General features: G+C 44.1%; 2 protein-coding genes across 10 annotated transcripts in view; one reads left to right on the top strand and one right to left on the bottom strand.

The window, feature by feature from the left end:
• Positions 1 to 14,283, top strand: part of CUNH3orf14 (chromosome unknown C3orf14 homolog) — a 76,889-nt gene extending 62,606 nt beyond the window's left edge. For all 4 annotated transcript variants that reach the window (XM_025199041.1, XM_025199036.1, XM_025199038.1 and 1 more), the window contains 2 exons: positions 12,138 to 12,223; positions 14,242 to 14,283. In XM_025199041.1, coding sequence (XP_025054826.1) covers positions 12,138 to 12,223; positions 14,242 to 14,266 — 111 coding nt within the window. In that variant the 3' untranslated portion in view covers positions 14,267 to 14,283. The remainder of the gene's footprint in view (positions 1 to 12,137; positions 12,224 to 14,241) is intronic.
• CADPS (calcium dependent secretion activator) overlaps positions 1 to 26,956 on the bottom strand; it is a 244,038-nt gene that overhangs the window by 31,031 nt on the left and 186,051 nt on the right. For 4 of the 6 annotated variants that reach the window (XM_014518002.2, XM_025199031.1, XM_025199032.1 and 1 more), the window contains exons 18-24: positions 26,590 to 26,746; positions 25,412 to 25,553; positions 17,808 to 17,954; positions 13,671 to 13,826; positions 10,070 to 10,217; positions 2,791 to 2,865; positions 1,599 to 1,682 (exon numbers count right to left, since the gene is read on the bottom strand). In XM_014518002.2, coding sequence (XP_014373488.2) covers positions 1,599 to 1,682; positions 2,791 to 2,865; positions 10,070 to 10,217; positions 13,671 to 13,826; positions 17,808 to 17,954; positions 25,412 to 25,553; positions 26,590 to 26,746 — 909 coding nt within the window. The remainder of the gene's footprint in view (positions 1 to 1,598; positions 1,683 to 2,790; positions 2,866 to 10,069; positions 10,218 to 13,670; positions 13,827 to 17,807; positions 17,955 to 25,411; positions 25,554 to 26,589; positions 26,747 to 26,956) is intronic. The other 2 variants (XM_025199035.1, XM_025199033.1) reach the window with 1 other exon arrangement.

Below are 26,956 nucleotides of genomic sequence, written 5' to 3'. Positions count from 1 at the left end.
GGTAAGATGATCTGGGGCTCGACCCCCTTGGAGCAGCAGCTATGAAGGCTGCCCCCACCCTGCCATTACCCCAAAGCTTAAAAAATTTGCAGCTGCTTGGCCACAACCCCAGGGCCTTCCCCTGTCCTCCACAATCCACGTGCAGACATAGGGATGTGCGTGTCCCAGCGTGGAAGGGAGCAGCCCAAGCCCTGGCCCTCGGTGCAAAAACCACGATGTGGAGCACGGTGCGCGGCCACCACCGAGGAACAGCTTGGCTCGCACCGGAGGAAGAACCGCACAGCGCGCCGTCTTCCCGGGCTGATGCTGGCACTTCCGATGCCTGAAAAGCTGCCGCCCCCACATCCTCTGGTGCTAGCACACGAGCGCACACATCCTCTTCCCGACGGTACGCTAACTGGCAGGAAGGCAGCCAGCCTCTGCCCTCCAGCCCTCTTCTGCTCAAGAGAGGATCTAAGGGCGAAGCACCACCCTCAGCTTTAGTGCTGGGGATTCGGGAGGAGGTGGCGGGGATAACACGTGGGGTAAGGGAACGGAGGAAAACAGGCACACCGAGCGTGTAGGCCACAGCCAGTGGGCAAGCAGCCGTATGTCTTTGCAGCCACAGCACTGCATGGTCTCGTAATGGCAGGGGAGCCAGAGACGGAGGTGGGGAGAGCTGCATGCTGTCCTCCTTGGCACGAAGCTGTCACAAACTCGACCCGGAAGAAGGCAAGCGGAGGGGGGCTGGGACCGAGACACGACATCCAAACCTGAACCATCTCCTGCAGCCCAGGAAAGGAGAAGCTGGATGAATTCTTCCTCCTTTGTGCAATTCAGACCATTACCACAGTTTCCCTGCAAGGCACTGGACCACTTTTAATGCAGAAGTGCACTGCGCACAACTCCTTCTGTGCACTCTCCATTACAGTGCTAGCGAACACGACACGGGGACCTCTCCTCTCCATCTGCTGCATGCCCCAGCTCAAAGCAGGGCCACCCTTGTCTAAGCCATCCTAGCAAGACATTTGTCCAACAAACAGAATGACCTTCTCTGCCTGCCCACCACGTGCACTGGTAACAATCTCACCTACGGTGCCACAGCTATTCAGAGCAAGGCGCAGAACATTGCTCTGCACACATTTAAGTTTCCAGGACGTGCACTCACAATTATTCAGGCAGAGAGATGCAAAAAAAAAAAAAAAAAAAAAAAAAAAAAAAAATCCTGCTGATGAGTCGAAGTACCCAGTTTTGAGCCCAAATGAGCGAGAGGGTTCGAACATGCACATAGATATCCTTGAAAATTCAGTGGGGTCCATTTTCAGGGGACTGTCGCAAACTGGCCTTTTTGTGCAATTATTAGAAAAACAGGATAATTTGCTCTCTCCCCCCATACGTTTCTATGCCTAGAAACTTTAGACTCCATTCCAGCACCGTGAGCCAGATCCAAGGGATATTTCCTGGCAGCAGGTTGTTTAAGGCAGGTTGGTTGTTTATCTCCGGAGCACTTGCAGTGCTAAGACAGCACAGGAGGACGGGGCTAGCATCTCTTTCAGGACTTGCAAGGTTTAACAAGGGAAAGTTGGCCAAGGAAAAGGGAACGGATTTTCTCTACTTACAGTAAACGACAGGAAAGAGGAAAACAAAGTCCCTTCATCGTATCTGGACAGCTTGGCCAGGACTCCTTCCAGAATGGTGACGAACTGCAAGGAAGAAAAACACCGCAATCACATCTTGGTCGTCCACGATGGGGCGAGAGTCGGGGCGAGCTCCAGCCCAGTTTTACAGCTGCATCGATGGGAGCGGCAGCGCACCCAGGCTGCAACCAACTGAGAACCTCCATGCAAGGTCAGGAAGGATGTCTGCAATAAACTAATTAGGGCACATTTTCTCGAGGTCACTTAACTGATTGGGCATGAGTTTTCCCTTCAGTGCTAACTGGTGATACTGGTTGCTTCACCCCACGGGAGATGGTGGAAAGCTTGTGGGTCCCAGGAGCACTGTCTCTTAGCAGGGGAAGTCAGATGGCTCGCGTTCCCAGGGAGAAGTATCAAGGAGGCAGCCAGCTGGTTAGTCTTGCAGATGACTCCGACGGGCATATGCCGGCAAGCTATGTTTAACCGTCCCCCCATTGAATCAGTGAAGGCTTGTTCTCAGCTAGCCAAAACTAAAGGAAAGGCACTCTGGCTATGCCCTCTACACTCATCCTGGCACTTCTCACCAACCCGATCTCGGCACCTAGACACGAGCACACCTACATTTGAACATCAGAAATACCAGCTAACTCTCCAGAGAAAAACCAACTTCCAAAAATCAGCCGTGACATTTCAGAATATGCTCCCTGGGACCAGAACGCTTGTTAAAAATCCCTCACGTTGGCTTTGAGCTGGAGCACGCCGGTTTGCGAGCGCGACTTTTCCCCTGCGTTGGGTGTGCAAATGTGACAGATGCCCACATGGCTTGTGCAGGGGGAAACCCTTCCATCAGGACTGAACAGTGCCACCTACTGAGGGCAGCTTGGGTGTGTGAACGTGGGCATTTGTGTACGCAAAATGGTGCACGCAAATAACACAGATGCTTCCTTAAAGGAAAAAAAAGAATGGGCCCAATCTGCCAGCAGTATATTGCATCTCATATGCAGCTCCTAATCATCAAAAGAATCATCTTGAAAGGGTTGAGTGATGTACAAGCTTGCCTGTGAGAAACAACAAGCCAATTCAACTTCTTAATGTGTCACATTTTAATGGAAATACATGTATAAAAAAAAAGCGATGTTAACAGTGAATCATTCCACCTGAAGCTGAAGGTTACCTTTGCCACTAAGAGTGTTATCATTTCTTTGACGGTTTCCTCAATTAGTTCATCTATTTTTGAATGGTACTGGTGCTAAGGAAAAATAAAAGAAAAGGCGGAGGTAAATATTAGCATTGATCGCAAGTGATGGCACTGTGATTATAAGCCTCTTCTTTTGGTAAAACAGGATTTGTAATAGTATCAGCTAAGAATTTGGCAGTTTATTTCCCAGGCCTCTGCTGATGTGGACAGTAATTACTTATATTTATGCAGGACTTTGAATTCAGGAGAAGCTGACAGTGCTTTGCATAGCACAGACAGCCCCTCTGTTTGCAATAATGAGAGCCAAATGCATGGGGCAGAAGGGAAACCATAGCCCTCCTATACTGGATGTAATAGCGACCACAATACTTAGTGCCTGCATATTCCTTTCTCAGGCCTGCAAATTCCTTGACGCAATGGCTTGCAAACATTCAGTAAGTACGTTTCTACAAAAATCATTTAACGGACTGTAGAAATGCAGCTGCCGCCAGCAAAAGGAGGCAACTCTCTCGCAGGGCACAGGACAGCTCTCTAGTCGCTTCGGAGAGGATGTGACAAATACCTTCTGCACCACAATTGCTAGGAGCTATGCTGGACATCTCACATCACATTCCTGCACTTGCAAAAAAACGTGCTACAGGGCTATTCAGGCTCCCCGCCGGCCAAGCATGTTAGTATGTGTTTGGCCTTAAGTTCAGGGGGACTGAAGCACACGCTGAAAATTAAGGACATGTTTAAATGCTCTGCTGAAGGGAGGCTTTTACAAGCATAAAGAAATCAGTCTTGGCCTTTTGTGGCAGGCAAAGGCAGCATCTCCAGCAGCACAGTGCCCTCTGCTGCTAATACCATCCAGGGGCATCGGGTCTGCGTCGGCTCACAGGAAAGTGCTCCAATGCACCTGTGGGCTTTCCACGTGGTCTCCCATCCAGTTGCTGACTATACCAAATCTTGCTCAGCTTCTGAACTCTGCCACAATCCCCATCCAAAGTCATACGGCTATACCAAAAGCTGGAATAATTTTCTGCTAATTTATAAAGACCTACTTCATTTAGAGGATTTAAGTAATAAGAACCAATAAGTCCATTTCTATTTTGAATGAATTGAGAAAAATATTTAATATGACTGTTTTCCAACATGAAACATCTGATTTTTAAATAAGCCACAGCAAGGATTGATCTTAGTCACTGTCACCTTACCCTTTCTTCATGTCACTGTTGTTTTAAAATGCTAACACCAAGTAACACTGAAAGAACCAAATATGCTTCACATACAAATCATACTTTTGGAACAAAGAGTGCAAGGACAATTAAAAGTGTAAGGCACTGGCTTCCCAGTGACTGCGTCTACAAGAGACACTTTACTGCACAGTATGCATCTGCATGTGTAGACAGTGACACTTTACTACTCAGTAGATGTCTACTGTGCAGTAAAGTGTCACTGTCTACACATGCAGATGCTTACTGCACAGTAAATTAGTCTACTGTGTAGCAAATTTACTCCTTGCATGAGCAGGGAGTAAATTTACTATGCAGTGAAGCCAAATAGCTTTAATTGCACGTGCAGATGCACCCAGTGTGTACAAGGCCCTTCTATCAGTCTGACCCGCCGTGTGATTTCCTTTTCAATAAAACCCTAACACATTATAACTGAAACTTGGGAAAAAGAAAAAAAAGTTTTGGACACACTTACCCACTCCTTAGCAAACTTTCAGATGATTGGGGACAGAAATAAAGAGGAACATGCAGAAGACAGGAAAAAAAAGCATATGAAAGTAAACAATAAATAAAACAAAACCTTCCAAAATAAGAAAAGGGACCTTTCAACTGGGGCCACAGAAGGAACAGCAGCAGGCGCGGAAACAGTAAGCAACGGAAAATGAAACACAAGCAAGCCCCACTTTCACTGCAAGACCAGCGAGGGAGAAAGCTGGGAAGGAGGAAGTGATTTGATACAGAATCTGTACTGGAAGTCTCTTATGAGAAGGAACAAGGACTTGATTTCACTGCACGTGGAAAAAGGAAGGTAAAATACATCCAAGCCAATGGCAGGGCAGGTGCATGGGGAGTTTCAACACAAGGGGCCTGAACGAAAGAGTGGACACAAGCTCATTGATTAGGGAGGTGGGTCAAATGAAGCAGCTTCCAGCCTCCCAAACTGCGTCCCTCCAACAGGCAAATCAACAGAGGAGTGGAGGCAGCAGAGGTTATCTGGGCTGTGGGGAGAAGCTAAGATGTGCCCTCCTCTGATGTACTGGAAAGGGCGAAACCAGTGCTACTCCTTGGTATTATGGATGTATGTGCCTCTGTGCGAGTCTACTTCCACAGCAGCTTTCCTCCTGCAGGGAAGGTTTATCTACGAGCTGTAGGAGACTTCCTACCATGTGCTTCTCATGCAAGACCTCTCTACCGCTCAGCCGCGTGGGTGGGTAGGTGGGTGGTGGGCCCGGTGCAATGCCGACAGGAGTGGTACGCCGGCAGATGAAGGTTGTAGTGCAGCGAGCGCTTTCTGCATGTGGTAGCAGAAGTGTCCCGGAGGAGGGGATTGCTACCCGCAGAACAACACAGAACAACAACGTATGCCACGCCACCTCGTGGAGCTGTATAATGGGGCTGACGTTGAAAGCAGCAGGCATGCAATGCTCAGCCTGACTCCAAGGTGCAACAAAACCTAGGGGCGAGACAGGTAAGTGCAAACTCAGGGCGGTGAGGTGGGCACCGGAGCTCATGGGCCTACCGTGCCCTCGCTCCTGTGGGGGTCACTTTAAAGTTCCCCCAACTGGGTTTCAGGTTTTGCCTATGAGCCCCAAAGACCTGCTTAATGCGCCTCATTAGCATGTTGTTTTAATCAAGGGGTTTGGGTAGCTGGAGACGGGGCAGGTGGAGTTTGTTGCTAACTGTTCATTTTCATGGGATAAATTATGGGATTTAACTCGGAGAATGGCTAGGTGCGTGTCAAATAATACAGCGTGAAACGTATTGACAAATATCTTCACAATTAAAAGCTTGTTTACAAAGCAAATCAGAAGAGCAGCGGCAGCAATAAATGCAGCCCTGCGGAGGGAGAAAACACTCAGGCCTCTACAGCAAAGCATCTGCTCTGGCTTTGCTCTTCAAGAGGGTCCCCGGGGGCTGCTCCCCCATGGTGGAGGTTGAAAACGCGAGGGCAAATTCAGATCGGTGTCAAGTGAGCGAAGCTCTGCTGAAACCAGGACCAAACTCAGATGGTCCTTTCAAAGCAACAGTGGCATGAAGCCAAAGCGGTGCTTCTCTGCTCCTGCTGCCGCTCTGACAGCCGGCGTCTCCCCGGGGCCGTTACGGCACCTTGGGAGCACCGAGGACCTGGCCCTTGGCAGGGGTGCAGGTAGGGGCCACCGGGTGATCCCTCTGTACCGGCTGATCCTCCCCAGTGGGCCAGCTGGATTCAGAGCGGCTCTGCACTGATTGCAAGGCATGCCGCAGCTGCAGAGCAGCTGAAGTCTGGGCTTTCTGCGATGCAAAGAAGCTTCCAATAAACCTGTGACAAAGGGCTCTTTTCCAACGGGCTCCAGCACCGGTGAAACGCCAAATGTCATCGGCTTAATTTTGTGTGTAATATTGCAGCACACCTCTGCTGTTCTTTGCCTACTGGGGGTCCAGCCCTGACAATGGAGATGAAATCCATTTGACACGCAGCCTCATTATAATCACCCCACGAGGAAATTACGGCTGCATTATGAATCTGGCACAAACGATTGCCCGATGACATGCATTTTTTGCCTGGGTCCAGTTCATAGTTCTGGGTTTCTTTTAGTTCTTCTATTTCTTATGAGGCCTGTTGTTAGAGGTCAAACATTAGCCCTGCTTTGTTTGATTTAATAAAAACTTTGGAGAGAATCACGATTTGTTAGTAGCTGAATTATTACAACTCACAATTCCTCCGCTAAAATTATTCCACTTGACTTTATGTGGTGCATATTTTGCCTTGTCATATAACAGATTGTGTGTGCGCTGCATTTCTGAAAGGACCATCTGACCTTGGATATTAAATAAAAACATCATAGACCAACTGAGAAACATTTAATACATAAATTTATACCCACTGATGTATTAAAATGCAGCGGAAAAATAAATATTTGAAATGGTAAAGCGTGTTTACCAAATGCTTGAACAGCTGCTTTCAGCTATAAGGACGTGGGAATGAAGTGACGGGAATGTATTTAGGAGAGTAATATTGCTCTTAAACTGCATCTTATGGGTCACATGTGTGTTAAAGACATATGGACACAAGGTAAGGTAGCCTTAAAAGAGGCTTTTGGGGGAAAAAGTGATATAAGTGAGGCTCAATGATACATCAGAAGAGTCTCTCTCTCAACCACTGGGCAGCTTTCACTCTGATGAAGAAGTATTGCTTTTTTATTTTTAAAACAAATATCTGCGGTGGCTGGAGCTGGGCAAGCTGTGACACACACACAGTGTATCTTACACCTGTAGCCTTTTTTCTGCTTGTGAAGTGTCTGCCAAGCGGGTCCCAACGTTCACAAACTCACTTATCCACTGTTGGGCGAGCAGGGCTTATGCGCCTATTTGAGCCTGGGGGATGCTCGCAAATGATTTACGGACAAAAATCCCACCCTAGCGCAGGGGTCCCACTCAACGCTGTGTTTGCAGGATAACAAGTGAGCCTTGAATGGTATAAAGGCTTTCTATGCCCATTTCACCCAGAGTGGACAAATTATAAGGAAAATCAAAACTTGGTTTGTAATCTATTTGCATTTCTAATTTGGGTTTAGAGCTGAAATAGAAGAGTTGGAGTAGCAGCTTACTGAGGACTGTTACTCCAGTTATTTCTGGGGACAACAATTGTGGGTGTGCATCTGTGTGCGTGGATGGGTGTGCATGTTTCAGCCCCTTTTTTGGGTCAAGCAAAATGATCTCAATACAGAGCTTTGTACACCTTCAGGAGCTGGCAGTTGACAAAAGAGAGGTGGTGCGAGCAACGAAAGCGGAGAGCAGAATATTCATGAAAAAGAAGAAAAGAAAAAGGTGGGCACATGAAGTTTTGCAGCCCTAAACAATGACTTATGCACTGATAATTTACATCTGATTTACAGGTCTATTAGTTCAGCTATTTGTTAAAATCATCATCCCACAGCAACTGCTGCTTTGCATAACAGTTGCATTATTTCTGTGCTGCTATACCAAATGCCTTCTGAAAGAAGCACAGACAGATTTCATGGGATTCAGGATGGATAGTAGGTGAGTGGCCAAGTAAACTGAGTGTAGGCTTTTGCTTTCTGGAGACCTTAGACAGATGGGAGATGAGCTTGATAATCTCAACAGTATATTTGCTACAACGGACACGTGACTCGCCAAGGGAACGCCAGTAATGGCTGCTGTTGGTTAGAACGGATGGGTACACTGGGCTTACCCACATTATGTCCACATTCAATTAATGTTAGAAGAGTCTCATGCTATAGACTGAATATTCCTTCGTAATTCTTACTAATACAACTAACTACTCCTGTAATATCCTAGGGGCTGTTGGAGTTGGTTTGATCTCTGAAATATGTCTTCCTCAGGAGCCTTGCTAACTGAATTCATAAAGGTGAATGCGATATCTTGTATTAGACCAACTCAAATAGTTGGAAAAAATTCTTCTTTGCAAGCTTTCGGGCACAAACACCCTTCGTCAAGCAGAGCAGTTGCTTCCTCAGCCTGAAGAAGGGCGTTTGTACCCAAAAGCTTGCAAAGAAAAATTGTTTCCAGCTATTTGAGTTGGTCTAATAAGAGATATTAGATTGACCCAAAGAACCTTGTCTGCCTGCGTCCTTAGACCAACATGGCTACAACCTATATCCCTAAAGGTAAATGCATGATTTGTATTGCAGACAAGTTCCTTGGGTGAATTTGATATCTTTTATTAGACCAACCCAAATGGTTGGAGAATAGTTATTAAGCAAGCTTTCGGGTTCAAAAACCCTTCGTCAGGCTAAGGAAGCTTCATCAGTTGGTGTGTGCTCTTCCTGGATTTGTATTGCAACTCTTACCCCTCCGGCCTGTCGGGAAGGTGCTAGCATGGATATTGTGGGAGCAGAGAACTGGGAATCAGGGCAGGCAAGGAGAAGAAACAGAGGCAGGAGGAAATGTGGTAATTCTACCAACAAGTATTGGACCAACAAGGGTCCCGTTAGTACGTGTCCTAAGTTGGACTGGTGGACAAGGAGGAAACTCAACCATAAGCATCTCAAAACCTTTCTTATCAACAAGACCATCACAAATGAAATGCTACAACTGAAAGCCCACAAAAAATAAAAGAAGAGTGGGCCCAGTCCAAGGCCTGCTGATGCAGTGCTAAGACACCCACTGAGTCCAGCAGGCTTTGGATAAGGCCCTTCAAGAGTAGCAGGAAGAGGTAAATAACTAGAAGGAACAAGCAGTTTGCAATGATGTATTATACATTCCAACCACGTGAAGTTGCACTGGAAGAGCTCATCTAGGCAACTGGCAACCAGAGAGGAGATGCAAACGATTTTTCCTCAATTGATTCTAAACTGGCATATGAATATTTAACTTGGCTTCTCGCCTTTGGAGTGACATGAACGTGGAGATGCATTTCATCTAACCCAATTTAGCATGCCTTTTTAATTCATCTATAAATTTATGGAAATTTCAAGCTGAAACAATGTCTTTTAAAAGCAAAAAACAATCAACAAGTGATTAGAATTGGATTGTTTTTTTTAAAAGTTGAGCCATTCAAAACCTGGTAAATTAGGATCATACAACATCTTGATTTCAGCCAATATACAAGGAAGTCAAAATGGGTGGAATTTGGATATATTTTTGGAAGTTGTCTTTTTAAAAAAAAAATAAGCAACTTAGTGCTTTTCTTTTCCTAATGTTTTCTATACAAAAGAGTCTTATATTGGAAATCTGTTGACTACATGTAAACAGTTAGCGTTTGGGCAAACATACATCTGGCTCCAAGGTGAACTTAATGACTCAATAAACACAGTCATCATGCATTAGCAGGCTTTAAAGGTACCTTATGCACACCACAATCCTTGCCAACAATCACTTGCAAGTGACTGGAATTCTGAACGCCCATATTCATTAGACTGATTTGACGGAGAGACCCTGAATATTCATCTGCTTACTCTGTGCAAAAAACGAGGTCCACAACTGTTAGAAAGTTTCTGAAACTAGCAGAACAATAGATGGGAAAATTCATGACATTGTCTCTAGTTTACATAAAAACCAAGAATAATCTACGTTTTTACCTCTTGGCCCATTTCCATACTGCAAAGCTTTGTTGACTGAGCTTTGGCATCGACCATAACATTAAACATGGTGCATATTGACTGAGGGACTCGGAAATCTGTTGATCGACTGGTTTTTTGCAGCTTTACTTCAAATGCAATCCTGGTTCTATTAAAGAAAGTAGGAAAAGACCATTTCAGTTGGTGCTTAAGATACTGTGACTAATAAGAGGTGGAACGCAAAGTTTAGAAGGCTTTGGTGAAACAGAAGACTGAACGCGAACATCCGTGGCAAATACAATTACTCCAAATGTGTCTTAGTAAGTTTGAAAAGAAGCCTGTTCTACAGAATATGTTCTATTTATAAAGTGTGTAACAGTCTCACAGAAACTATTACTTTCTCATACTTGGTAAACAGCGTGATGATGCTGCAGACGGCAGTGGCAATGCACACCTGTAATTTGGGTGATATTAGCTAATTTATACCTACTGTTTAAATGCAGCAACCTGGGTGAATTAAAGGCAATTCTATTGACACACAATACTAAATGCAGAGGGTACAAACCTGTTCAATTGCTTGGCATGAAGGGCACTATGGGATTATTGCTTTTTCTATGTTCCACAATAGTACTGGCTTGCCCAAACCCTTCTCAAGGGTCATAAAGGTTCCTTTAAGTGATTTCTTTGAAAAAACAAATGCACCTAGCAGAAAACCTGGGCAAGATGTTAAATGCAGAAGTGTGCAGGTATGTAATTATGCAGGCTCTTCTACACACGTCTTGCTGCCCCTACGAAGCTTTATTAGTTGCAATTTCCTTTCTTTGGCAGCTAAAGCTGTTATTTCAGTAAGAGTGCTGTCTGATCAAGACTGCAGGAGCAGTTTTAAATGCTCATTGGTCATCAGTGGTTTCACATATCACACTAGAAATATCTTCTGCATAGTGGGTAGCACTCCTTCCTTCCCGAGGTCTCTGAAGGCAAAATGGACCACTTGAAAGACCCTTTGCAATTAAGAGGCACTTTATTAACCTAACAGAGACACAACGCAGCAGAGGAGCCCACAGCACCAAACGAATGTGGAGAAAATAAAAGTATCAGTTATGCCTCAGTGGGAGCATCTCCACGTGTGCTTTAATGTGCATTAGCCTATTATACTGCACATTAACTACATAGCACCCTCTTTTAAGTGATGCTTTAATGCAAATTAAAATAGGCTAATGTGCATTAAAGTGCACATGTAGACATGCCCTGTGCTTTTTAGTTAGTGTGCCTTAAGACAGGCTAATGCTCATTTTATTAGTACTTCACAATGGAGGGCATTTTTACTCATGCTCCAAGAGGCGTGGGGGGGTGCTTTAATTAGTGGGTTGTGCTAATTAAAAGTGCCTGAGCATCACTTGTATCAGCATCCCCCCTGCTGAAAAATGGTGGTGGGGTACTTTGAACTCCAGCTCATCAAATGAGCTGGAGTTCAAAGTGCCCTGCCACCGTTTTTCAGTGCAGGGATGCTGATACCTGATGCTAGAGTCTGCTGGAGCACATTCATTTCTGTGCTCCAGCACACGCAATTAAATGAAGGAGAGCATTTCCCAAATTAGTCTCAATTCATTGAGTCTGCTGCAATGCACTGGATTTCCAGGGAGTCGGTGCCAGCTCTCTGCACACTTTTAGGAGCCCAGAGGAGTTGCTAGATTTAATGTGCATTAACTAAAGCACATTAATGCACGTGTACATGCGCCCAGTAATATCTGAACTTGTGGGATCCCAAGGGTCTGCCTACCTGGATTTGAGAGTAGATCCCAGGGCCTTTCTAGTGCCTTTCCCCCAAACTCCACAACAATAGCAACATACAAAACACAGCAACTTTCCAGAACAGCGCAGGGCTTTTTCCCAGGCTGGTATAGTGAATTAAAAGTTTGTTGTTTGGGATATTGTACCTCTTTGGTATCCATGCTGCATGGTGTGTATTCTGAGCTTTTGGGATTATCTAGAGTAGCTGGCTGCCAGGTAACTCAGCCATCAGAGCTACTGCATTTCAATAAAAGCTGTGTCTTTAATTTAACTACCCGCATGCTGCGTTTTTTTTCAGAATGGCAACAGCAGTCCTACTACAGTCTTTCCAGCGCGTGAACCTAGAGCCTCTCTCTCAGACACAAGACGCTACTTTCTTAGAAGGTGAGATTGTGAATCCAGACTTAGGAGTTTGGGAGTGATACAACACAGGCACAGGTTTGCAGAAGGGCCAAACAACGCTGGTTTGGAAGAGCCACTTCACCAGAACCGTGGCTGTCACCAGCCCAGGCCTGCGGCTGTGCTCACTGGCCCCTCCATCCGTTCTTCTCCTTTTGGTATTTACTTTGCTCAAAAGAGAATACAAAGATCTTTTCTTCCCAGTGCTGAATTACACCTTAAACCAACCAAAGACATGCAAAGCCTGGTGGAAAATAATGATGGTTTGGCCTTAATTTTTTGCTACTGAAATGAATGCTATGCAGAAGGCAGGGAAGGGTGGCAGGCTGATCGACTAACTGGTTCAGAGAGGCACGAGCTTTGGTAGGCAACAACCTCCTTCATCTGAAGGCATGAATAAGACTAAGAGGGAAAAATAGAGCAGTTAACCCCTTGAGGGACAAAGGCTTTTAAACAACAAAACTTTAAAAACTAACTTGAACTGAAATTGCGGACCAAGAAATCATCCACAGGCTGGACTATGTTAAGTCAACGGCAGTGGCAGTCCCTCAGTATGAGAAAAACAGTCTTCCAGTCAATAGAGGAGTCAAGGGTGGGTCCAGAGCTGGCTGAAGAGACTGCTCAGAGATCTGTACGCTAGGCTACAGACATGGCAAACATTTTTGGGGGCAGGAAAGAGTCCTAGTGATGCTGGGTCATGGCTCTTTCTTTCCCTTGTCTCTCTCATCTATCCACTGACATAGGGAGGTGAGTTTGCTCAAAGCAGTCAATGCCCTGTTGTACACCATGGTGCCAACGAGGGTGACCCGGTTCTGGAGTCTCCCAAGGACTGATGTTCATATCCCATGTCTTTAGACTGGCCTTCAAGGTGTTCTTGAATCTCTTCTTTTATCCAGCTCTTGAGCAGTGACCATCAGTGAGTTGGGAGTATAGGACCTGCTTCAAGAGCTGGTTGTCAGGCATCCTCATGATGTGTCCTGTCCAATAGTGTTGGTGCCATAGCATTTGGCTTTGATGCTGGTAGAGTTTGCTCGCGACAGAAGTGGTCTCAGCAAAGACTGGAGTCTTAGCTCAATACCAGGACTAGCTTGTATAACCCCCAGGTCCCTTTGCTTATCCCTTTGGCCCTTTTCAAGCCACCTGTCTCTCTCAGCAGTGCTCCCTCCTTTCTTCCCCTTTTCCTTTCTATTTATATGACTTCATTCCTTTCCATTTAGTACCCTTGCTCTCTGGAAACTCATGCATAGCAACTGATAAAGTAGGCTCTAGCCTACCAAAGCTCAAGCCTCTCTGAACAGCCAAAGTTAAGATGAAAGGTAAAGCAAAGACTGATATTTCCCAAACATTGACAGAAGAAGCGATGCCCCTTCTAGAAGGCCTCTCAGCCCAGCTGCTTCGCTATACTTCTCAACACAAGACACTTTAGACTTACCTCTTGACACAAGATTCAATCATGTCACTTGCCATGAGCTTCAGACGCTGCTCGAGATGTTTTCCAAATTCTTCCTCGGGCCAGTGTAAATCCCGAATGAAGGTCTGTAGGGCATCAAGTTTCCAAAACAGATCTTCAGAGGTTCCTGACCCATTGCTGGCAGGATAAAGTGGAAACAGAAGTCATAACCTGCACCAAGCTATTAGACACCTGATGTGGAGACCTTTCTTGGACAAAGACTAGGGTATGCAGTTGTTTAATACACAGAACAATATCAGACAATCTCCACCATCAGGGTTTTGAGTTTTACCATACATTTGCCTAATCTACCTTGCTGTTACAACCCACAAATCTTTCCAGGCCAGATGATAAGACAAAGTTATGAATTACACGTATTAGCTGGAAAAAGGGTGTATGGTAAAAATCAGCCTTAATTAATACTCACATGAATTTATGTGATTATTCAGAATTAAGGCTAGAATTTGTTGTTGAAAATCCTTGATTGATAATAACTACAGTACAGGAATGTATGCAGTTATTAAGATATAGGGCGTTTTTTTTTCCACCCAAGGTTTCCAGGTAAAGGACAGTGCTAACAAGTGGTGAGCGAGGACACGCTTTATCTCTTGAACAGCTGGAAAAAAATCATGGTAAGTCAATTGAACTAAGAACACTGGACATCTTATATTGAAGAGTTTTGGTTAGGTTGACTATTCCACCTCTTCAAGAATCAACCTCTTCCAAAGGCATCTCCAGGCCAACAGATCTGAGCAGTTTTTGGTTTTGTTTTTTTTGGTTTTTTTGATTTGTTGCCATGCCTTTGGTCTTTCGGAAGTGCATGTTTTCGGAAGTGCATGTTCTCTTACCCACTCCTCTGTCCAGACAGGACCCTTTGGTCTTGTGGTGTGCGGCTACTTTGGTTCTTTCCAAGTATAATTACATCTCAAACCTCCACTTACAAGATAAAACACAGGCCTCGATTGTGTTTGGCTTGCGCAGAGAAATTTCTGTCTGTAACCCTTTTCTCTCTCACTCTTTTTTCATGACATTTACCACGGGAAATTCAAGAGCTTTAACCTCCTCCTCGCATACCACTAATGCTAACACAGTAATTTATAAGATGTTTAACACACCATGCATTACCACTTCTGCTGACATCATCTATAGAAACAGATGAGGGAGGGTGTTTCTATTGTGACAGATGCCAGCTGCATTGAGTTAATGCTACAGAGGAAATTATAGCTAATGCATACATGGCTACCGCAAGGTGAAAACCATACTCCCAACATGCTAGAGGGGTCCTAGGGGGGGTCCTGTGCTAACAAAGGTAACCATTTAAAGAATGAGTCAGCTCAGGAGTGGGAAGAGATGTATCTGATGCTAAGGGAAAGGTAAGATTGAAACATGTCCTTAATAATGAACGGTGGGTGGGTCAAAGGGAATTGCGGAAATGAAAAGATACAGAATCAGGCATTTCCTTAAATGGCGTCTTTAACCAAAAAGCTACTTTGTGCAACAGCCCTGACAGTTGCCCTGTCTGCACATTTAGTTTCTTCTGTTTCAAACTTAGGCTTGGGAATAAATAAACTTGTTTTAGTTCCATCCCAATTTTGGAACCGCATGAATTCATGTTCCAAATAATTAAATACGCATGAATGCGAGAATTGGTATTTGCTACAGCAACATTAAGACATCCATCTGGTTTTGAAATTTAAAAAAAATATATATTCTTGGGATTTTTTTTTTCCTTCTGAACAGCTCGTTATTAGGTTTTCATGCGAGAAAATTTTTTTTTTTAATGTTTATTACCAAAAAGAACTGTTAATTCTTCGTGCAATAGCACTGAAATTACTTTGATCCCATAGCAGCTCACAAAATGCCTTTCACACTCAAGCTTTGATTTTATAAAAAGACGACTGTCCACTTTACTGTCATGTCTTGATTCTTATCTTTTCAGAAGCAGTATCACAGAGCATGCACAGAGGGGGGAAAAACTTTCAAGTACTTTTTACAGACACTGCCTAATCTAACCTTCAATACAGCCATCTTAGCATGAATATGAGTTGGATTTCTTTGAAACAGAATTAACAGCATTCATATTTCCAAGTATTTTAATTTTTTTTTTTTTTAAAGAATAAGATTGCATTTCCTTTACTGCCAGTTCATTGGCTTTACTTTCCAATATGGTACCTGTAGGATAGTGGAAGTCTGGTGGATTCCAGGTGTAGATGTAATTTAAGTCTCTGGCTCATTGCCACCCTTGCAATCCCAAAAACGTCTATGTTTGTTCATTTGAGGCGTTCAGTCTTTGTATAAAATGCCAATTTGTTCTTCCAAAATTAAAGTTCCCAACATTAAAAGGCATGTTGAGTCTGCCAGAAGGATCAGGACATGGTATCGATGGAGCAGACCGCAGACTGCACCGAGTCCTGGTTCCCCAGGCCATGTTCAGACTGCTTCTCTGCAAAAGGGTTTTCCTCGCCTTGCCTCTCTCTCCCCGGGGATCCCAAACACTTCTGCCTGCACCCTGGGAATTTGGCCCCGAGTCCAGCCAAGCATTCACTGAAGGCACTGGAGCAAGGGAGTAGCTTCATTGACTTCCTGTGCTCAAAGTTACACTGTGTTTTTAGCCCGTGATGCAGGGAAGAACGTAAGGCAGTGTTCAAGCCCAAGTCTGTTCAGTAAACGTCATGTTAAACATAACCTGTGGGAGGGATGCTTCCATGAGTTAGTGCCCTGTGGGGCTGGGGCCTTATGCCTGTCCTCCTTTTCACCTTTTAAGAGGGAAGAAATGGCAGAGGCAGGAGGAAGAGGAAGGAAGAAACCTGCGGGGGTGGAAAGTGAAGCGATAGGGGAGGAAGAGGGAGGAGCAGGGAAAGACAAGCATCATTTTTGTTGAAACAAAATGGTCCCATGAGGTGCTGCGCTACAACTCTCCTCTGGAGCAGAACAATTTATAGGGAACAGATGGGAGGGTTGGAACAAAGGACACTGAGCCATGGAGTAAATATGCTGGCTGGGGGCTGGTGGAAGGGCGATTTGGGAAAGTGGACACTCACGAAGGCACAAGGCATCTCAGGCTGCCCAGTTGTGAAGGGACAGCTGCTCCTGGCTGGATGAGACCAAGCTGCTCCTGCAGCAATCTGATCACACGTCCGCCCTTTACGCTCATGCTCTCATTGCTTATGCAGATGAGTGTCCTTGGAAGGGCTTCCCCAACATGGGGGGATAAAGCTCCTTGACCTTTGGGTACCAGCCCCCGGCACTGCTCAGAGACCCACTGCATTACAGCAGGTGCATGACATAGGCATGGTTTTATAGTGCCTCCTAAATCTAGATCCTCTAATAAAATATATCACCCTGACCATGAGCTCTAATTCCTCTTCCAATATGGTACCTGTATGATAGTAGAACGCATCCCATGTCTTGGGACACGCCAAAGGTGCGAGGCAGAGGAATGGGAAAGGCTAGCTTTTACACACTAATGACTTGGGCTTAGGGTTTGATTTCCTAAGTTGGATTCAAAGCCTTCCACTAAAAATTGTTTTTCCTCCTGTCAGACATTTAAATATTCAGACGGTGACAGCTAGTTACAGAATTCAATTACTATCTGGGGCTTCCCACAAAATGAGTGAGAATCTTTATGTATAAGCACCTGTGATGACAATGCTGTGCAGAATTACAAGGAAAACAAACCATCAGAGGCAATGAGGAACTTGCAAAGAAGTAAGATTCACTTTTAGATCTACATCTGGTCCACAGAAATTGGTCAGCTAGCACTAAAGTTGTTTCATCTCCTCTTTTGGAAAAACTTTCTCCTGAGATACGCCATCTTCCAGGATGCATTTTGCAATTTATACTCCAACAGGACTATATCCCACTGTCGAGAACTAGTTTGCAAAGCGAGACATTTGCTCAAATTTCCAGTGGGTGCAAAACAAATCCTCAATATTGATAAAAAACTCACAACGTACATGCCAGAAATACAGAAGGGTTGCCTCATTCAGAGAAACGTCTAATTATCTGTCTGTGTCACTCTTTTGAAGTTCTATATATAATGCACAGAAATAAATAATACATATCCATGCCAAGATTACTTCAAATTTAAATTAGATCTAATGTGAACTGAATACACACTCAGAATCATATATAGCAGCCATCCATGACGGTGCAGAAAAGCTAGGCATTTGTGGGATGCCTAGTGGGATGTTAACTGGTAGGTTTGGAACTTTAGGGAGATTCACATTGGGTAGATTCACATTGGGCAGATTACTTGTTAAACTCCTGTGGAAGAAACAGACAGAAAGAAAAAAATACCATAACAGTGACAATGCAGATGTAGCAGAAGCATGTGACACTCATAAACAAATCTGCAAAGTTCACGGCAAGACAACAGTCAAAAAACTAAAGCAAAACATTTCAGAAAGAAGCATGAGCATGGAAGGCTTAAGTGTTTTGGGGGGTTTGTTGTTTTTGTTTGTTTGCAGTCTGCAATAAAAAAGCAAGTTACTTAAAAAACCAACAAAAGAAGAAAAATCACAAAGTAGCAAATTAACGGACCGCTCAAACACCCACACAGAAGGATTTACGGATCCTGATACGGTTTCAGAGCACGGAAAGCAGCTCCGAATTTAAAAATGTGTCCCGTGAGCAAGCAAACCTCAAGCTCGAGATTATTTAGAGGATGGAGATAGGGAAGGGCTACGCTCGACAGTCCACTGGGAAAGGTTTTGCCTCAAAACCAGGCTTCAAATGGCTAAGGGTGAATTCCTGGCTCTAATGAAGTTGACAATTGGGCCACTGAATTCAATTCACCCTGAATGTGAGACGCTCCCCCTCGACCGCCCTTTTTCCAAACAGTCAAGAAATGCTTTAATCTGGAGGAGCAGAACAGTGTCCCACCACGTGAAAACTAAGACGCCAGGCCTGTGGTTGGACTCCTGCATGCAGATCCCTGGGCCTGTTGGAAACGGGGCTCCACATAATTGACCCCAGGGCTTACTTGAGTGCATCTGATTCCAGCGGTCATAAATGAGGAGCACTGTATCGCGTGCGCTCCCAGGCCCCGAGAGCCAAGTGCAATTGTAGTGTGACACACGCAGACCTGGGCACAAAACCCAAAGACTAAGCACGAGCTTTGTGCATGAATGCCCCCATTGCAAAGAGGGCCATGAGACGAGCACGGTAGTTGTAGCTGGGCACGATGCCTTTAATGGCAGTCTCAGACGCCCAAGTATGACATGAAAAATAACTTTGTAAAAGTGGTTTAGTGTATCAAATACAAGGCAATTTAATGTGATATATTTTCCAGAAGAAATAACACTGCATGCTAGTGATTTGCAAAATACCCATAAATATTTGGTTGTGCTGCAGGTCCCTGAGCTGTTAACATAGGTCTGGCTGTATTTTACAGAGCATCTCAAAAAGTCCAATTACATGGCATTTTACATGTAAAATAAAAACTTGTGCCTCACTTTGGCACCTGGGAGATGTACAATTTGAGCGGCTGACTCCTGGGGCCACCTGATGAATGGGGGAGAAGCCAGTGGTGGGGAGTATCTCCTTTCTGTGCAGCACATAAGGGCATCAACCAAGGAAGTTTTGTACAACCTCATTCCAGAGGCAAGTCCAGATGTCTTGACTGAATTTTTATTGGGTCCTTATTCCCACCCAGAGTTTGTCTGAGTAAAGACTCATTAAAAGCTGAATCAGGACCCCAGGATCTAATGCTTGTTCCTGCCTGCTGGAGCTAGCAGAAGCTTTGCTGCCGAGAGGCAGGTTCGGGCAGTTAATCTTCTGGCTGCACGAAGTGAATGCCTATCACGGTTGTACTAAAACGCTCTACCTTGGAAGGTCTCTTCCACTCCCTCGATTGCTGTTGAATTTTGTGCAGCATGATCTGCAATCCTGGAAAGCGACAGAACCCTACAAACTTCTCGTCCCCGAGAATATCGCGACAGCAATTTTCTACAGTTGTACGTACATTTCTGGATTGCATTTCTCACTGTAAATCTTACTGCATCAGGAAACAACGAAGTACCGTTGTGCCGACAGGGCTGGGTATACAATTGCTAACATGGTAGAATACCTGCCCTGAATCTCTGCAGTTCTGTTGGCAACCAATGTTTTGAGCCATTGATTACATGGCTAATAGGCACTCATGACTTCGGATCTCCATTCTGAGCTTCTGAATAAAGTCCCACCTTTCAGAGCAAAATACAGAGCGAACTGTTTTGATTTACTTCCGTTTCCGGTTGCTCGATGGATTTGACTTCAGTTCCTGCTATCTGCTTGTTCTCTTTATGAACCAGGAAATATATATCAGAGCTTTCTCATGCAACCAACTCATGCACCGTTCCCACTCAGACATGAACACGCCTCGTAAAGTGAATATGATTGTCAAAAGAAACGCATGCTTCATAATGGTTGAGAGATTGTTCAATCTTTGGAAATGGTAAGGCCATGTAGTTCAAAAGTGATATTGAGTAAATTAAAACTAGCAAGAGATGGACAACATATACATGTATAAAGAAAAGCCACTTAAAGAGATTAGCCAGATGGTAAGTACATTAATCAGAGGACCTTTGTTTTTAATACTAAATATTCAAGAACTTACTGAAAACACACTTATGAAAACACTGTATTAAGTCAATGGCAACTGTCTAGAGTGAACACTGCATAGTATTCATATATAAAGGGTTTTTTGTTTTGTTTTTTTACAAATCAGGATTTTGCTGATGCTTTGTGCACATTGCAAGGAAAAGCTACAGCTCATCTTCCGATGGCAAAATAAGGTAGTGTATTATCTTAACACAGACAGCCTGATTTGGGAAATACCTGCCATCCTACTCTGCATCGGTAGCTTTGCCGGTTCAGCTGATCTCAGTGACCTGTCTCATTACCTGACTTGTGGCTGGAGTCAGGTGGGCAGACTTGCAAATGACTTCAATATTACCAACAGATAGATGTGCCTTTATTTACTTGGCCCGCAAAATTACAGGCCCAGAAGGGGAGGTGGCTTTCTAAAAACCGAGCCCGTGGCTATTTAATACCGGAGACTGAATAATGCCCCATCCAGCAGTCTGATGCACTTAAACTTTCAGTGCTTCAGAGTGGCAGAAGGTTGAAGCTAGGAGGATTAAATTGCATGACTGGGGCCTGTACATTTGGTAAGGATATGTCCTCGCCAAATAGACAGGTTGTGCTGTATTGTTCTGACTTGCTCACCTTTGGATCTATTTTCCACATTTGGACTGATTTAAATAGTATCTTTCCACTCTCCAGTTATAAAAATCTCAAGTGCCAGTAGCTCATGGCATTAAGATCATGTATCCTGGAATAATATATATTCAAAGAACACTTCCTCTATTATAACATTAACTGTAGAAAACAAGTAAAGATACATAAGAAGCTACCTAATAAATGCCAGGTGATGCCATTAGCTTTAATCTGAAAGTTGGGCAGACAACCCTGGAGGTTTCATTGGGTTATCTTGCCTACAGACATGTTGGTGCATAAATGCCCAGTTCCTACAAGTTCCTAGATCCACTGGTCAGCCTGCCTGCCTGCTTACTCTAGAAGTTATGTTTTATTAGCATAAATGCTGGCCCATATCTACTTGGATAAATGCTAGTAATTCAAGTGGCAGTCTTTTCTATAAAATCTTCAGTATAGCAGACTGGGTAGAAGGGTGACATGCTAAACATGCTCTGACTGTGGCTTGGTGTTTGGCACGGTTTCCACATTTAGCTACTCCAGGATCTTTTTCCTAACAAGATTTTTTTTGCTTTCTGGACAACGTCACAACTTCCGTCTGGTTGCCTGGTAGAGCCACAGCATTTGACTAGCCACACTTTATGTTAAAGATCCATTTATAAATAGCTTGAAAAGGACTCATGAATGATTAAAAGATGTTAAAGACTGGAGTACTATGGGTTACAGATGGTTACAGGCATGTAAGTAGTAAGTGTTATGGAGAGCTTTAGGCTATGAGAGTACCTAGCTCTTCTCTGGAATGTTTTTCATCAGCAAATCTTGAAGCCCTTTATAAAGGAGGTCCGATACCATTATCCCCATTTTACAGGTGGAGAAATTGAGGCGTTTAAGGGTTGAACTGACTGGTCTGCAGAGAACCAGTAGGCCTGTAGTAGAGCTGGCAATCAAGTTTGCATCTCTTGAGTTCCAGTTCACTGCTCTACCCACTGCATCACACTACCTCCTTAAGATGATTAGCCCCGGTATACAAACGGGGAAGGAGGCAGAGACACAAAGTGAGGAGCGACCTGTAATAAGCTGTGGCGAGCAATGGACAATTTATTAAAACCTCGATGAGCCATTTATGAAAAGACAGACTACTTACAAATGTAGCCTTACTACAAAGTGTGACCATTTGCATATTAATACTAAAAACCCAATCAAATTTGACTTTGACAAGAACCACGGGGACTGACCTCCTTGTGCTAGAATATAACGGCACATAAAATGTTGCAGAAGATCCTTTTTTGTGTGTGTACGTGTCCCAGAAAAGATTTGCATAATTTTTCAAGCCAACCAACTGAAAAGGACATCAGTGGTCACTGAATTAACCTTGCATTCTGCTCGTGCGGAGCTCAGCTGCCGAGTGCAATTGCATGTATGTGTTTAGGTGTCGGGTGGCTGCAAAGTATTTCAAAACGCCCCGAGTCGCGAAGCTAGCGCGTAGAAATAACGGCATGTTCCCCCCCCCCCCCATGTGACTGCGTGCACTCCGCCAGCTTGGGAACAGATCTAATTTATGCACCCAATGTTTCGGAAAATAGCGAGTTGGGACTGGTGTTTCACTTTGCTTCGTTTTCTCCGCACGTATCTGCCCATACCTACCAGCTGCACTGGTTATAGGGCAAGGACCCCCGGCTTATACATTCTGCAGCTAGGCAGAGCTTGTACAAAACAGGCAGATCACATGGCCTGCCGAAGCAAACGGTATGGATTTTTTTTTCCTTCAATGTTTTCAGTATTTAAGGGAATCGATCTTACTGTTTGTGCGATTTCTATACCCAACTAGTAGCAGCATAAGGTACACAGTCTCTAGCAATGAAAATAGAAAAATGACATGCGTGTATGCTGCCATCTGGTCAGGTTATGGAGGACCACATTTTTCAGCCCTGATTGCAAGCACGAGCATAGAGAAACCCTTTGAAAAGCCTCTGTGCTACAGAATACTTTGTTGGCTGTCATGAGGTAATGAGCTTTCATTCTCACAATTCAGCATAGAGATCGGCAGGATTGCAGTCAGCTCAACTGCGTCGATGTGTATTCTGGTTGACTTTGGCAGGCCAAGTGGGAAGCCTTCCTTCAAAGCAGAGTCAAGCTGCATAAAATTCTCCAAGGGCAAAGGTACACGATGGTTGCAGCCGTGTCATTTCCCTTATAGCTACCCGGCAGTAATGGGTGATAGTAAAACAGAAGAGGGTGATGTCGGTGTCCTTTGCATCGCTGTAGTATTTGAAAGCTATTTCTTTAACTTTTTCTTAGGAGTAAGCTTGTAAACAGTATCGTGCTCTCCTCTGGTAAATCTGAATTTGTGGTTACTGAGCAATGCAAACCTGCAAAATGGGACAAAGAGCCTAAAGAATTCACTAGATGGTTTGAATGCATGGGGGGAGAGAGGGGATACACAAAGCTGAGGGAAGAGCAAGCAAAATACATGGGTTTGACCTGTACTTATCACAGGCTTACTGGGGATCAGGGGAAGAATGGCATGCCGCCTGCCGTGAGATTGAAGACAAATTCCAGGATTGGGGTTCCCAATTGCACTTTACGTACTAGGTACTGATGTGCACATGCGTTTGCTGCCTTCAGCTGGGTCACATTGCATAGAGGTGACATTTTGCACTGTGTGTGTGTGTGTATGTTTGCAGGTGTGTGTGCACATGTGTGTGGTTGTGCGTATGAAGAATAAAGTATCGGTAATTAAAACCATATTCAAGTGCGTGCTTTCTCATGGGGGAATGTAACATGCCTGGGAGAATTATCCATTCTTTTTCAAAGCAATGCTTTTGAGTGCCCCAGGTCACTCTGTAAGATAACTACAATTAAGCAAAGAAACACTTACAACTGTACGATATACGGTGTTCACTGACCAGAGCTGCTTGAAGCACAACACCATGGGATGATGGAGAAAGGACCTTTTCAGAACAACCCAAGATACATTGCAAATGACCCCCTTAACATGGCAGAAACTCTCTATAGTAATTGTGAAAGCGCCTCTTCCATTTCTCCAAGAAAGTGACAGTGTTTTGAAATCCAAACTTTTGCTATAAGAAAACATGTACTTAAAATAAAACTATAATTGAATTTAAATGAGCTAAAACCAAGATGATTTACTGATTCGAATATATTTTAGTCTCTGGCTTAGAACAAACACATAAAGAATGAATCATTTATCAACTGCATGGTTAACACATCGTTTGACGTTACTGTACCAAACGTGTAACAGGTGGCTATTACTTAAGCTGCTATGCATTATTAAAGTGAGGATCACTCTCACATGCAGTCCTACCTGCTGAATGACTACGGGGGCTGTAAAGTGGCATTTTCCTACTCAGGAGAGCTACTTCTTGTCTGTTTTCTGAGCCACATGTGCTCATTTTACAACTGAAATGTTAGGGTTTTTTTAATCTCATTAGCCTGCAGAGCCAAGAGAGCAAACGGACGGTGAGCCGGGTTCTGAATTAACCTTGCATTTTTATGTATGATCAATATAGTGGATAATTGCTAAATTTTACAAAGTAACTCTTCAGAGTAGCACACTTAACCATTGGCTGCACTAGACATTTTCCAGCCTGCGTAAGGCTAGTCTTGCTCCATTTCTTTATTTTATTTGTATTAATGTGTTTCCTGTATAGTATCCAACTGAGCCTTTTTGGAATGAGCACTGGGAGCAGTAATACCACTATAAATTATGCATGGCTTTAACTAACTTTATATTTCACAAGCACTAGGCTGAGCTGGGGCTTTGTGTCTCAGTTCACCCATTCCAGAGTTTTAAACCATCACTTCTACGAGATTACGGTCACTCTTTTCTCCTGCTTTCTGTACTCGGTTTTGCTCGGAAGTACTTTTCTCTAGCACACTGTGTTTCCCTTCAGGGACGGTGCCTTCAGGATCTTTCCAGCATGGTTTCAGAGCGTCTCCTCCTAAAAGCCCTTAGCTCTAAAGCAGCATCTTATGCTGGAGCCCTTCACAGCTTGCGTGAAAAAAAAAAAAAAGATCAATCCAGGGATCAGCTGCGGTGCTGAAGCAGCGAAGCATATCTCTGCACTATCGCTTCACAGGGTGGGTGGAAAAAAAAGACAACAGCGGCCCACCCGAGGTACAGAGCCGGACTGAACACAGTAAAGCAAGGTTTTCGTTCTGAAAAGAAGCTATTTGCCTTTAAGAGCAACATTGGAAAAGGCCTTTTAGAGCAGGGTCGTAAGATCTAAAAAGCCAAGCAAAATGAGAGGATTTCACATTTTTCGTATTTCCATTTTTCAAAGCAAAACGTTCCACTTCAATCAGCATTGCATTAGAAAAGCACATATTGTTTCTTTCGTAAACCTTGAAAACCCTTAAGGAATTAGGCCTTGCATTTTTAGCACGGCGCTAAAAAACAGAAGGCATTTTCCGAATCTCCAATCTAGTATTTACTAATTCATCTCTGTACGAATCTCCATCCATTTGCACCCAAATTCCGATTGTATCAAAGGAGGTTTCCTTACTTTACTGGCTCCCATGATTCCCGCTCAAAGCCCCTGTGAATTGATTGTGCAATTGAGGACTCCATCAGATCGACATATCTAACAACAAGTGGAGCAAACAGGTCTTGAAGGTGTTTGTGGAATTTTCCATTGCACAAATTATCTAGAATAGATAAATAAAAGTATAGTAAGAAACTACGGTTGGGTAACGGACCACGAAGAGTGGCATTTTATTACACAATAAATACGCTGGCTAACAGGAAGGAAGTAACTGGAGTTTCCCCTAGGAATACTTGACCATCAACCTCCAGGATAAAGACAGCAGAAATCGTTTCTTATTTGGAGCAAACAAACAGCGAACCTTCTCCGTTAGCGCCTGATTTATAGACAGCAAATAGGTGACTGGCTCCCGTTAATAAAATGACTATAAACAGAACAGCGTGGCACGCATCACTCCCTGGGCAGACTGGGGGACTACTTTTACACTCCAAATCGTTTTTCTCGGAGGAGGGTCCCAGGACTCATTATGCATGTCTTCAGAAACGAAAAGGGTTTTTAAGGAGGGGTTTCCAACAGGAAAGTCTTTTGTAAGACGGGGGCCTAATGGATCAACGTGGGAAGGATGAGACGGGCAGACTACGGCGTGGGATTGTCACAGACGCAGCAGGGCCAAACGCTGCTGCTATTGAAGTGAATGGGAATTTCATTGTCGCGCCTTCTAACCCTGGCAATATCCTCCCGCGTTTCCCCTTTGTACAAGGCAATGTCAAATCATCCGTTAGCGATTCCTTTCCTTTCCATCCACCTGTCTGGGGGCAGGGACTGCAGCTGACTTCGTATTGCCACACGCACATGATGCACATATATAGCACAGTAGAAATGCTTAATGAAAATAACAGAAAGTGCCCAACTCTGTGAACAATGTGCTCCTCACCACAGGACCTTATAGAAGTCCCACTCCTGGTCTTCTACCTGGGCATTTGATTTTAGTAAAGAGGATTGGTCTCTGGTCATGTTGAAAAGCACCACTTCCCCGCCCCACCTCTAAAGCAATTGCAATATTAAGTTAATAAAAGGCTATTGGTTTTGAAGTCCCACCCATATCAGTTTTCTGTACAGCATGGAAAGGCTAGAAACATTATCAATAACCCATCAGATTTTACCCTATTGAAAGAAATGGTCAAAATACAAATACATACAGTCACTACGGAGGAAATCATTTAGAAGCTGAAATAGTGGAAAGCTGTCCCACGTGTCTGGGGGTTGCACCTCTAAGGCAGCATCCATATCCACTGCAAACAGTGACAGGAAGGTTTCCGCGTGTTCAACCATTAAGTCTGACCACCAAGCAAAGGCCTTTAAATTTGGTAGAAAAAGAAATAACAAAGAAAAGCATTAGTTCTTTTAAACCACAGCAAACGATATGAGGCCAGATAGCTTAGAAGCAAATGTGCATCCCCACGGAAAACTAGCTTTATTGTAAAGAGAACAGTCCTTTAAAATGTGAGCTACTGCATATACAGTGCAAATCACATAAATGATGCACGTACTCTTTATATTCAGGAA

The sequence above is a fragment of the Alligator sinensis genome, unplaced genomic scaffold (assembly GCF_000455745.1).
Source record: "Alligator sinensis unplaced genomic scaffold, ASM45574v1 scaffold469_1, whole genome shotgun sequence".
Lineage (NCBI taxonomy): Eukaryota > Metazoa > Chordata > Crocodylia > Alligatoridae > Alligator > Alligator sinensis.
Note: the sequence above shows the minus strand (reverse complement) of the source record. Positions and strands in the feature narration are given on the sequence as shown.